Source organism: Poecilia reticulata, chromosome 9, assembly GCF_904066995.2.
Source record: "Poecilia reticulata chromosome 9, P_reticulata-male-v2, whole genome shotgun sequence".
Lineage (NCBI taxonomy): Eukaryota > Metazoa > Chordata > Actinopteri > Cyprinodontiformes > Poeciliidae > Poecilia > Poecilia reticulata.
In genome coordinates this window covers 9,555,069-9,568,631 of record NC_088838.1, presented here as the reverse complement: position 1 = coordinate 9,568,631, position 13,563 = coordinate 9,555,069, and the positions used below count along the sequence as shown (strand labels likewise).

Below are 13,563 nucleotides of genomic sequence, written 5' to 3'. Positions count from 1 at the left end.
CACTGATCAAGATCACCTTAATCACCTGCAGAAGACGTTCAAAGCACGGTGTGTGTTCAACTTTGAAATAATATGGACTCCCAGCCATGCCTCTGTGCATACAAACAACAAGACTCATTAAATGTGTGTGATGGAGAAACCTATTTTGCAGAAAAACAACACTTTATCTCAACTGTAAACCAAGATGGGTTTCAAACAAAATACTTTCTTTGTGTCTATTTACCACTTCTTTATAACCTGTCCACATAATTAAATTGCATCTCAAGTTCGTCAAGGCTCCATATCAGACGGAAAAAAAAGGATCTCCTTGGGAAAGAGAGGAGAAATTCAATTATGGGAATGAAAGGAGGAGAGATGTCACGAAGAGAGACACCTGAGCCCCAGTTGTTCTAAATGACTAAGCAGACCGCTAGAAGGAGGGATAAACCAATTATACTGACACATTGTCCATCACGGTGCTGTTGTTTGTCTTGTAACACAAAAGGTAAAAAGAGCATCACTGACCTACTCGCTGACAATTCTTGCTTTAGGATTGCACTCCTTTACTTAAATACTCTGGATAAAACCACTCCTAGACATTATTTATCAAATTGAACAATTTGGCAAAAAAAGTAAAACAAAAAAAGAAAAAAAATCAACTAGCAACAATTTGTAGGTTGAATCTCACTTCCCTCCCATTTCACTCAGCTCTGTCCCCCTAAGGCGGCACTAAAGTGCAGCCTCTTTTTTCCCCCATTACCAACACGGCCCCTTTACCATCATCCCAAAAATTGAATTAGATAATCAAATACCATAGTCGTAAACAATCCCCCAGCATGAGATTACACTGAACAGTTTCCAAAGTACATTGTGTGATTCTTCTTGAACATGTTTCCCCCTGATCAAAACCAGAGAGCACATGTATACAGAGAGAGAGAAAAAAAAACATGAGGAAAACATCCGCAAGCCAGACTAATCCCTCCCACCATGACAACAAAGGACTTCAAACAATACAGAGGAAGAGGGAACGGGGAGAGCAGGCCACTGAGCATGTGCACAGGAGCGAGTAAGAGCGGGGCCTGCAGTGGCAGGTTCTAGTGCCAGTTGCTATGGTGACCCCACTTGGGCCTAGTAAAGGTATTTCCTGGATCACATATGTCTGACAGGCCCTTAATCCCAGCAGGAAAAGGGGGCCAGGGGGTAGGATCAACTTTCTCCTCAAAACCAGAACCAGCGCAGGGAAGGAGGAAGAGGCAGACTTTAGGCCGCTCTGTTAGGCAGTTAAAGGGAGAAAGATCACAAATTACATCACACATTTGCAAGTTTAAAAAAAAGGCACCGTCCACTCAAGACGAACCAAAATAACTACATGAATGAAACTTATTCAGGCACTGATAGAGATCTGCTGAGGGGAAAAAACATCACAATCTCAGCTAAGCAGACAAATTCTTGTTTCAATAACTGGCTTACATTAAAATATTTATAGTTAAGTCCAATATTAACCACACAATTATCAGATTTAGGTACAACTTCATCTTTTGATTTGACCAACATTTTTCCTCTGATTGGGAATAATAATAATGTTTTGGATTAGGATGATGGCAGAGAGGCTTTCCAGATAAAGAACGTAAGCGAATTTAAGAATTTTCCAATCAGTCCCATCAGCACCAACAAAGATATTTAGGAAAGATAATTTTCTAGATTTGTTTGCACTTCTAGTCAAGAAACAAACGGAATTTTAAGAAGTTTTTTTTTAAGAGGAGTTGTTTTTTGTGCATCCAAGCAGATTGGAAAAATCAATAAAAAATTAGGATCATTAAGAAAAAAAGAAATTTGATGGAGAGGTTCACTTTGAGAGCGCGCAACTTTGCTTTCTGTGCTAGTAAACACAACAAGTGGAGCTGTTTTTAATACGTTTTTCCACATCCGTCTCGTTTGGTCTGTTTCCATGACGCTACAAATGAAACCTGGAAAAGGTAATGCCTGAAAGAAAAGGGTAAACATTGGCAATGAAAACCCAACGCTCACAGCACTCAAATCTGAATCCTTGCAAACAATGTTGGTGAAAAGGAAGATTGTTTCTTTAAAAAATGTTTTTGTGTTTTAAATGCTGATTTACAACACAAAAACAATGAGTTTCAAGTCACATATTAAACTATTCTAATTTACACAAACTGTAGGAAACGTGTTTTCATATTTTACCAGTCTAGAACATTCTCCAATATAGACTCGCTGAAAATTTATGTAGAGCATTCTTTGTGCACTTCTTTTTGTAAACACTTAATTTGATGCCAAAATTAATAATAAAAAATAAATAAATAAAAGCGGTTCAAGTCTCAAGCAAATTTTATTTCAGATTACTTGAGTGGAGGGTGAAATAAAAGGTTTTTATTAGGTTTCCTAGAGGGATCCCAGGATTGCTTGCACAATTTAAATGGTTTGATATAACATAAGTGACCTGGGCATAACCATAAACCCAAAGACTGTGACAGCTGTCAGATATATTTTGTCTGTATTCAATGGAGACACCACTGATAAGACGATGTCAATTTCCCAGCTGTTAATCTTGACTCCAGGTGTCATAAAACACCCATAAACCCATAAAATTGGCTTCTTCCTTTATTAGAGGAGGATCATTTTGCGTTAAGAGACTTTCATCTTAAAGCAAGAGCAAACTGTGACAACGCATTCAAATTCAAGCAAAAAGTTGATGTAAAAAAAAAATCACATCGTAAGAGCGAAGTTTTTAAACTTCATGTTTCATCTCAGCTAATCTGGCTGCAACTCTGATTGGATTAAAAACGGATTAAAGACCGGTTTCAGAAACAATCCACCTGGAATGCTCAGACATGGAGGCAGTCAACCATCTATTAAGAGTGACGGACATCGTTTGTAATCAAAGTAATCACAAAAACTGTGAGAGGGATTTTTGAGCGCAGAGTGTGTTGCGATTGGGCAGAGGAGCTGAAGGATCAACTAACTCAGCTGAACTTTCGCTGGCCACAACATAGGAAGCAATATGCTGGTTGAATGACCTCTGGGATTTCCTGTCCTCATCGGAGTGATGGCAGATTTTAGAAACGTCAAGCTAGTTGGCACACTGTTACTGTATATAGAAAAGCAACGTTATTGCTTTATTATCATTATCGTTTTTGCTAATATGACTACCTTAGGGTGAAGACAGCGACTGATGTGCAGGGAAGAACTGATTCGACAAAAGCCAGCACCAACAGGAAGCAAAAAACCGAAACAACGCGCGATAGCAATCAGCAGAAAATTCAGACGGAGAGAAAGAGAGATGGAGGGAGAGAGAGAGAGAGTTGTTGGTGAAAGCACTTCAGTGGAGGACCTTTTCACTCTTAAATGAGCGACAGACAATCAGCATGGATTAGCACTTGGGACAGCTACAAGGGTTACCGTGTCATTCAAATGAGCTCGACTACATTTAGCTTCGACATGATGTCTTCAGACGCAGCAAAACCAAAAGCACAGATTTCTACAGCCAGATATAATCACTGTAACATTCAACGCTGAAAAAGAAAAGCAAAGCCGTCAGTGAGCATCAAGATATTTTATCTTTTCAAAAACCGTAAAATATCTATGGAATAAGTGTGGCACAAGAGATGACAATTTCAACAGTTTTATGCTCATTTCATTTTAAATGTAGTCGCAGTTTTTTTTAAGAAGTTAAGCAACAATACATAAATTGATATATAAAGTACTTGAAAAGTACATTTTAGTACTCAAGATTTTGTGGCAGATTTTAAATCCCCCTTTATATAAGAGGGAGCCCATGCAATGTGTGTGATATAGCAGTTTTAAAACTAGGTTTCATTTAATTAGGGGTACACAATTAAATGAAACAAATAAAATTATATGTCAGCCTGGCATGATAACACATTTTGCTGGATAATAAATTGTCCCAGAAGTTATTGTGATAAATAATAATATTGTTGTTTTGAGACCCTTTTGAAGTGATGTAATGGCTTATTAATGCAAGAACACGTTCTCAAAGATCAATAAATTGTAAATTCTAATTAACATTTAACACTGGAAATGGAAGATATGTTAAATATCCAAAATAAATAAACAAAAGAAACAATAAATGAAATTAATTATAAAGTCTCTGTAAACAAAATTGTCCTTTTAAAGAAAAGGTTTAGTTGGGACCAAAGCATCAGACTGAAGATTTTTGTCACCCAGTTTTTGGTAGAAAGAGAGAAAAGAGAGAAACAATAAATTGTGCAAATGGAAATTATTGAGCTTGTTTACGTTTATCGTGTGATTAATTGGTTTGTTGCTTATTGCCACAAGTAAAATTTTTTGCATTATGTGCATCACAATAATTGTCTGGACGCCAATGAATCTTAGCCAATTATTTAAGTACCAAGCATTCAGTTTCTCCATGCCTGGAGTATATTTTTGTCACATTGGTTGTTTATTGCAGCATCAATTCAGTTCCCAAACAGCCGATGTCAGCTAGGAGCTATAAATAAATTGTTTTTGTTTATTGTTATTTATACACTTTTTTTTTTTCACTGGATAGAGATCTCTAGACTACAACTGGAAAGATTAAATGTAATGCAGAATATATCTGGACAAAAACAATAATTTATCATTTGCATAAGAATCAGTAAAGATATGGGGGAAAAAGGGTCACATTATCAACCTAAGAGTGGCGTTTTTTTTGTTTTTTTTTCAGATGGATAGAAGAGAATTGAGATGAGGATTTCAGAAACACACAGCAGGAAAATTTAGGAAGGCTGGACCTGTGTGAATGGCTGTAACTCCTCCTCCCACAAGAACATGAATGAACTTAATTTGTTTAACTAAATTTGAATTTGCTCTTTTCTTATGGGAACATCACACAACAAACCAAAAAAGCAAAACAATGCAACTTGCATAAAATAAGAGCATTTCCACAAAAACATTTAGTCTCTCTGACAAAGACAAAAGTAAAGCAACCAAATGCCGTGGTTGCGATTGTTCGACAACAGCTGAAGCCATCCGTCACCCAGCAGGGAGGCGGAGGGGACCAGGAGGGAGTGAAGGATTCCCAAGCAAAATGTAAAGAGGGGGAAGTGGGGGAGAAAAAAAAAAAAAAAAGCATAGACGTACAGATAGTACCTGGCCATTTGGCAAGCGAGAACTGGGTGGAGTCTTAAAGCGTCAGACTCCTTTCCTTTCCCCTCCCCAAGTCGAGTGAAAATTTATGGCTCACCTCACAAGACAAACGCTCCACTCAGAAAAACTAACCTTGAGGATAAGGGAAGGTTTAAAGTAGCACCCTTTCTTTAAAAACACTAATTTATAGTTCCAGAGCAGTAAACTCCTCTTAGTGACAACAAATACCTTTTCATTACAAAAGGAGGAGAGAAGCAGCGGCTGCTAGGCCGTGGAGCTGCCCTCGGGCTACACATGGGAGTCATTTACTCCTCCCTGTCCCACTGCTGCCTTCGACGCAGCCACACTGAGTTTATTTTAAGGGGAGAGAGACCCTCTTGCCTAACGACTTCAATTATAACGCTGAACTTTATCATATTCTTTTGTTGGTTTCCACTTCCGAGTGCAGAGCATAAACAGCCCATCTACCCACGAGTCCTGGCGGCTATTACACTGCTGGACCGAGACCAAGGAACACATTTTTAAGGATTTGATTACATCGCCTCTTTCCTCTTTTCAAAGTTCAACTCGTGGAACCGATGAGGCAAAATTCTTTACTGTAATTTTTTTTAAAAAAGGAAGATAAGACAAAACTCTGCTAGCTAGTTTTGTTGTGAAGTAATTGCTAATAAGCTCAGAGAAAACAGCGCTGTTCTCATTTAACGCAAAGTCACAAGAAGGAGAAAAAAAACAACAACAAAAAAAAAAAACAACTGGGGTGGTCAGCGAACAGAGACGCTACAAAGACCGGACTTCTGCAAAGGCGTGTTGGGATTACATTCCTTTCCCAACAACAAAGCTGTGCTTATCAATGGACAGCCTCCTTAAGGCCACAGTAAAGATTAGTCGGTCTCAGTTAAACTAGGGCACGGAAAGGAAGCACTGTACAAAACTAAATAAATAAATTAAGCAAACGTACCTTCATCTGTGTTAGCAGGCCGGCAATGGGTCCTTAAGACTTGGGTGAAGAAAGTCAGAAGCAGAAGTGCACTTGGTCTCATCAGCATCCTGCTGACGGAGCTACAACCGGCGGCTTTGACACGACTGGAACTCCATTCAGATGCCTGGGACATCAGCTGCACGTCATTCACAGCACAACACTATAAAAATAAAAATAAAAAAACGAAAGAAAATGAGTTAAAAACAATATCTGGAGAAACAGTAAAACAAGGATGGAGGATTATCAAAGCAAAAAGGCATTTATTTTTATCATGCTGCAGGAATCTCAACTTGAAATGCAACTCTTTCCAGGTCCACAGCTGAAATATCCCAGTAATATGAACTCTATGTTAGACATAAACCAGTTACTGGGATCCAGACCAAGGATGTAAAAAGTTATGGCTACAAAACTGAAGATTTTCCATTATATCTCTATAAAAAAAAAAAAAAAAAGACAAAGTCCTTTTTATGAGGTGCCAATGAAAGTGAAGGAATGTCCCGTTTTCTTTGGCTGCACTGAGCTTACTGTGATGCCACACAGCCTGTGGTTCACCTACTGCTGCACACTGCTATTCAGATGGCTCAAAATTCAAACAAAAAAACCCAGAAAAAACAAAGCAACCAAATCCAAGCTAGCAAAGGAAAAATTGAACCTTTCAAAAAATTTCCTGTCACCAAAAACTCCAGCCATCACTCTTGAAGTTAGCGCTATTTTACAAACATAGTTGAAACTCTAAACAACTGCGGATATCTTGTTTATTGTTACTGTGAAAAAGTGCATGTGATGATAGTTGGAAGCTAGCGGTGCACCAATTTATTGGCCAATTTATTCCTAAATCTTTGGGAGATCGGTGATCGGCTGATACTTGCATGTGAAGTCGATCTTATCCACTTCAGCAAATGTACACAAATCAGCCCCTGTCCTCTTCTGCTCTCCCGTGAGAGAGGTTTGACTGACAGGCCGGCCCACCAGGCCTCTAAAGCCATCAATCCGTGCTGTTTTTAGGTTTAAAAATGGGATTGATTGCATTTCTGTGTACCACCTACCAGTACAGTTTCACTATTAAATGTAGCTGCTGTATTGAGGTCACCATTCCGTAACGTTTTTTGTCTTTTAGAGCAGAACTTGCTTTTTGTAAAGTTAAGACGGCATCCAAACAGATTTCTAGCTGAAACAAAACATCTTTTTTCTACCTTATGTTTGTCTGAACTCTAGTCTGCTTTGCTCTTTCTTACAGGAAGCGAATGCGTTAAGCAGCCAACTTTCAGCATGTTTGTGCACAAAAGAAGGAAAAATAACAAAACCTGGAAAAAAATTAGAAAAATGACAGAATTTGAACTCTACTAATCAATATATTGGATAACTTCAACATAAGTAGGAACTGTTGTCCATCTATTTTAAATACACAATGGTAATAATTTCTTATTCGCTCACATGGTTGTCATACCAGCCCATCCACACTCTATCATTGTCAAAACAGCAAATATTCTTGTCACTCAAGGATTTCTTTACCCCCCTCAAAAAAAGATAACATTCTGCTTGTCTGCACTTTTCAATGAAGGTACAAAATACAGATAAGAAACTGCAACAGGCTCAGATAGCTTTGGAAAGATAAGAACATGGTTAAGTTTTGAACTTAAAGGCAGCAATTCTACCTCGTTTCCCATTTTGTTTTCAGCTGAACGGCTTACAGGGACTCCTGGTCCCCTCAGGAACACGCTCACATGGGTGACCCCATCATGCCACATCTGCTTGGATCATTACTTCAGCAGCATCTGTCCACACAGCTTAACACTTCGCCCAAACCGACACGCATAAACCCCTCGTTCCCCCGCCCCCTTAAAACCGCTTACAAGAAATACTAATAATTAAAAAAAAACAAAAAGGGAAACATCCAGCCTGTAAAGTAAACAGAAAATCGTCATTTCCACAGTGACATTTGGTCCTATGACATTTTGAAGAAACTCAAGCTTGAGATCATCCAGAAAATGTAATAACTTCGTCACAAAATCAGGGTTACAAACAAACAACAAAAAAACACCCATCTTGATTGACGTTTGCACACACAAAGTCTCAGCCCAGAGGCAGCTGTGGTTTCCTTTTGGAGGTAATCGCTTTTATGAATGTTCCTCTCTGAAACACTCATTGTGTTCCCCTCAAAACCAATTCAATTTCACTTTCCAAGAATGGCCCAGTGTTGGAGCAGCTGAGCTTGGGTCAAGGAGGGGGGTCCGAAGGGGATAAAGAAGCTTGGTCATCGCTGCTCTGTAAGCTGCGAGTCAATGTTTGGTAACGCTCCAAGACAAGCGTCTCTGCTGCCACACAGGAGGAAACTGCAGCGGAGCAGCTTCACCGGCCTTCACCGGCTCTCCATATTTAAAGTAGGATCTTTAAAGGGGTGACAGAAAACTTAGTCATGTTCCCCTCCGGTGGGAGCACGAGCTAAACGTGGAAACCTGCTACCGTTTCCTGGAAAATACTCATCTTGACCTAAGAGGCCTGTATGGTTTTGGACCTTAACACTGAAAGTGTAGAATGCCTTTTCTGTAGAAGTTCATATGGGTCCCTGCCTGATGATTATCTGATCATTAACTCTCCAAATGGGAATTAGAGGTGAATATTGCAGCATAAAAATGTGGGTTTCAGCTCATAAGTGCATAAAAGAGAATGAAATATTATAAGCTTTAAGGAAAACGGAGGATTAGGTGCAGATGCAAGTTTAAAATGGAGTTGTTTTTTTTCTGCATTCAGTATTTGTTTGTACTAGAAGAGTTAATGCTCCAATAAATGCCCAGCTGTACTGGGTAAACTATTCACACATAACTAAAAATCTATAAATGGATCACGCTTCTCTTTTGAAAGTTTTACTCCAGTGATTTTAAATTACAAAAAACATTTCTGCATGTTCACCAGTAGCAGTTTTACATTTAGGTTTAATGTCCTATCAACAACTTTCGACAGCATAACTGATTCGACACATCAGATTTAGTAAACAATTTAAATGTATTGTAATGGATATGAATTCATATAAATACTAATATTTGAAATTTGACATGATGAGGACTCTTGATCTTTTAACAAATATGAGCCAAGAATTGCCTATATGGATATTTGCATCAACTATGTGATCGTTTCTAATTTGAAAAGGAAATATCTTCGTTCAACAAGTTGAATTTCATGTGATTTGTTGTTTGTAGAAACCATACTGCCATTTATTGCAGATAAGCGCCACTAAAAGGAGTCTGAGACAGGAATGTGGCATGTAGTGACCTGCTCTTTCTTAGCAGCATCCTTTACTTTCTGCCAAAATTTCCTGGAAACTAATTTTTTTTTAAATTCAACTTTGACTTTTTTAAATAAACAAATTCCACTTTTTCTAGATACAAGTTTAAATCTGTAAAAACTCAAAGAGGTCTGCTGTTCGGTGCCGTCAACGTGCATTAGTGCTAAAAACAAGACATGGGGCTTCAACACAAAGTTTTACAAACCTACAAAACTCACATTTGACCGAGAATCCTTTCAGTGGATCACTAAGCGTTTTGGTAAGATCCCGCTTTGTCGCCCACCGTCTGAAGCGATCAAAGTATTTCGCTGGACGTCGGCCAGAAATAAAAAGGGGTTATACTAAACTGATTAGGACATGCATGACACATTTAGCTGCTCTCATTATACAAAGACAAAGGTTACAGGCCTAACCCATCACACAGCCCGCACCATAATTACCATTCACCGCCACCCATGCATAAAATTCCTCAGCTCCCCGATTCGGTACCCCCTGCCTCCCCACCCTTTTCCACTTCAGCCTGGGCTTGCAGCTAGCAGCAACAGGCCGGCCTGCAGCCCAGTGGACCCAAGAGCATCAGACCATTCCACCCGAGGCTACTGTTTTTACAAAAACAAGACACCTTCCTGCTTCTTCTTTTTTTTTTACCTTGCAGCCACACAATCTGTAACAGGGGTCCAACACCAGCACCATATCAGGTGTCATGTGATTAGACTGAAATGTAAAGACAATAGGTACAAGGCATCCGACACTCTACCATTTGGTTTGCCACTCAAACTTCTTTTCTTTTGTTTTTTCGACCATACAAGACGGACACCATATGCTTAAAAAAGGGGTAAACAAATCAAGTCTTAAAAAGGCTGGAACATATTTCTGACAAATACACCTATCAGAAAGAGAACTGCACTCATACACGGTTTATGTTGAACATAATTTATAAATGTTAAAACTATTCCTCAATTCTTTTTATATGCTTAAAAAAAACCACCACCCCCCCTTCTATTGATGAACCTCCAGTAGACATGCAGATTCTTCTCCAAACCACACATCTTCTCTCCCTCTCCTTTTATAACACCACATTTAGAGCTCTACATAACATCAAGCCCAGCCTTCATTACAGATGTTACACTGACCAACAAGAGTCATCCACTGACATTTTAAACCAGGCAGCCTGGTGTGATGCATTCTCAAGCAGAAAAGTACCATTACTGTTTGAGGATACGAGAATCAAACTGGTTTTCTGTTGTATATATATATATATATATATATATATATATATATATAAATGCCTCAGTCTTTAGATTTAGCAGGACTGATGCAAAACTTTTCTTTGAAAAAGTTACAATTTGATTTACAACCATGGGAGAGAGGGATCTAGTGTGGCTGCAATCAAATCCACTGATAAGGTGCATCTTACAAGCATAATAAGCGTCTTGAAGCAAGACATACTTTGCAAACAAAAGCATTATTATCTCAAGGACAGTCGCTCTTTCTCCAACCCTCTGTTTTTTAGCAAATAAGTCTCTTTAATAGCATTAACTTAGGCCCGCGACAAAACAATGGCTAACCCCTTAAACAGGTAAACAAACAGTAAAATGAAGCCGAATCAAAGAGAGAGGGAATAAAACTAGCAGCTCACCTTGGTGGCGGGCAGCTGTGAAACAGCCAGAGTTGGTCAGAGGAACAGAGAAGAGTCCTGAGCTGAGATTGGATGCAGGAAAACTTCCAGGGAGAAAAAAAAACAAAAACTACCAAAAAACTCAGTATCCAGCTTTTAAAGTTGGGTCCGTTAACGAAGCTCTGCCGCGTCGAGCTTTAGCTAACAGGTTTGCGCATATCTCAGACAAACTTCTGCGATGGACGAAAAGAATGTAGCCCCAACTCAGGGAGAAAAAAAAATGGTTTAAAAAACAAGGTTTCTTTTTTGGTTGTTGATGTTTGTGATTTCAATCATTTAAGTTCGGCTTGTTATTCCGTTTAGCACATTTTACTCTGTCTTACCTAAGCTAATCAGGTCCGAAGAAACTAAGCGAGGGCAGTTTTTTGTAGTCCCTTTATCCTAACACGTCTCGCACGCGATGAAATCTACGCTCCTCACTTGTAGAGACTGCGTCCTAAACTTCTCCAACTCACGCCAACGAGACACCCGGGAAGAAAAGTCCGCCCCGTGTTGAGCTGTTCAGAAGGCAAAGTAGCTCTAAAATTATTCCTGAAAAATATTATTTGACCATTCCTGGCAGATAAATGCTATTCCACAACGAGAGAGTCCCGGGCAGCTGCAAACCTCCCCCTCTTAAATCTGAGAGTATACATATTCTCCACACCACGGAGGCAGCGCACGTGCATTACACACACTACTTCCGCTTCTCTGCTTTCAAAGTAAAAGTCGACGGCAAGGACTTAAGGAGGGCCAAAGGCACCGTTCCGCCAGTAAATAAATCCTTAAATAAACATCAAAATAAACAATACAATTGTGAATACAAATATAAAGCAAATAAAAAATCAACAAACATTCTCTGTTTGTATTTATATTATTAAAAACTGATTACATAACTAATAATATCGCTCTCATTTGTTACTATTTTTAAAACAAAAAAAATAATTATTTTAGTATGTATTTAATTATTTCATGATTATGTAACAAGGTGAACCCATCAGAATCAGTCTCAATGTTGCTGATGGTTTAAAAAAGTTATCGAAAGGTCATAGTGAGAAACTTTATTTTATAATAAAGTTATGAAATAAACTTTTATTAATTAAAAAAATGTTGAATTGAGAATTATCACACACGTTTATTTAATGGCGAATGGCACTGATCAATCCAGATCAACCAAACCCATTTCTATTCTCCTTTATTTGTTAGATTTTCTTTTATTCGCCTTTTAAAACTTAAGCCGCTCAAAAGTTGATTGAGCTTTTTAGTTTGTTGCGTTTTTGTAATCTTTGGTCACTTTAATTTTCTGCTAGTTGCTTTTTAAATCACCAAAACTTGCGGGATTTGATTTTTTTTTGCCATTTCCGGCATGCTTCGTGCTAAAACTTTCTATCTTGATGGAGGTCTCCCACGTCTTGCAGAGACCTGGCTCCCCCTGCCATCCAGCACGGCGCCTCTCCTGCAGAGCTCAAACAAACTCTCCACACCGCGCTCTTTGGGTTGTACTACGGTCTGGATAAAACAGATACATAATAAAATAGCATAAGAGCAACAATGAAACACAGTCCTGGTTACAATAATCTGAGCATAAAAGAACAGCCAGTGTGATACATTCTCATCAAAATGTACCGCAAAAGTAACTTATGTTTCTTTAACTTTTGGAGCGTTCATAAAATTTCCACCACAAAATTTTTTTGTGGTGGAAAACACAAAATTATTATTATAATAAAAATAATAATAATGTTTATTATTATTATTATTATTATTATTATTATTATTATTATTGTTATTATTATTATTATTATTACTGAAATCATATCTGATAGATCAGCATAAAGTAGAATACTGTAGTTAAGTGTGAAGAAAAGGATATATGTTTACAAAAAAATATATAAAATCAAAGATAAATCTGAAAAGTATGGCGTGCACATGTATTTAGCCACCTTGACTTTATGTTTTGTAGAAGCACATCACATCTGGTTATAATTTCAGGTTATAAGTGTTTTGGGATGTGTCTACCAGCTGTGCAATCAAACTGAAAATTTTCCCCATTATTGTTTGCAAAATAGCAAAACCTCAGTCAGATTGGATGAACACCATATTTGAAGTGTGGTCACAGGTTCTCAGATTCTCGACTCATTTTAACAGTGGTGAATACGGTGTGATCCAGTATTTCCAGCTGTAGCTCTTGCCGTATGTTTGGGGGTTCTTGTCATGCTGGAAGGTAAAACTCAACCCCATCTCTCATGAGTTTGGGGACTTCAAACGAGATTGACCTGAATTTAGCTCCTTGACCAATTTCCCTGTCCCTAATAGAGAAAAGCATCCCCACAACACAATTTAACCCCCTGCACGCCTCATGTTTAGGCTGACATGCATTGCTAGTTTTCCACCAACGTTAACTGTTTTGCTTTTTTTTTTTTTTTGTCTCATTTGACCCAACCTCCTTCATCTGTCTCTCCTACTTGGCTTGTGAGAAACTGCAAACAGGACTTACTCTGACTGTCTTTCGGCATTCGGATGTTTTTTTGTCTGTTTGTTTTG

General features: G+C 38.4%; 1 protein-coding gene across 5 annotated transcripts in view; it reads right to left on the bottom strand.

Moving 5' to 3' along the window:
• fgfr1a (fibroblast growth factor receptor 1a) overlaps positions 1–11,697 on the bottom strand; it is a 33,108-nt gene extending 21,411 nt beyond the window's left edge. For 2 of the 5 annotated variants that reach the window (XM_008417506.3, XM_008417509.3), the window contains exons 1-2: positions 11,005–11,696; positions 6,062–6,242 (exon numbers count right to left, since the gene is read on the bottom strand). In XM_008417506.3, the coding sequence (XP_008415728.1) occupies positions 6,062–6,215 (154 nt within the window). In that variant the 5' untranslated portion in view covers positions 6,216–6,242; positions 11,005–11,696. Of the gene's footprint in view, positions 1–6,061; positions 6,243–11,004 lie in introns of all 5 variants that reach the window. The other 3 variants (XM_008417507.3, XM_008417508.3, XM_008417511.3) reach the window with 3 other exon arrangements.
• Positions 11,698–13,563: the final 1,866 nt, after the last annotated feature.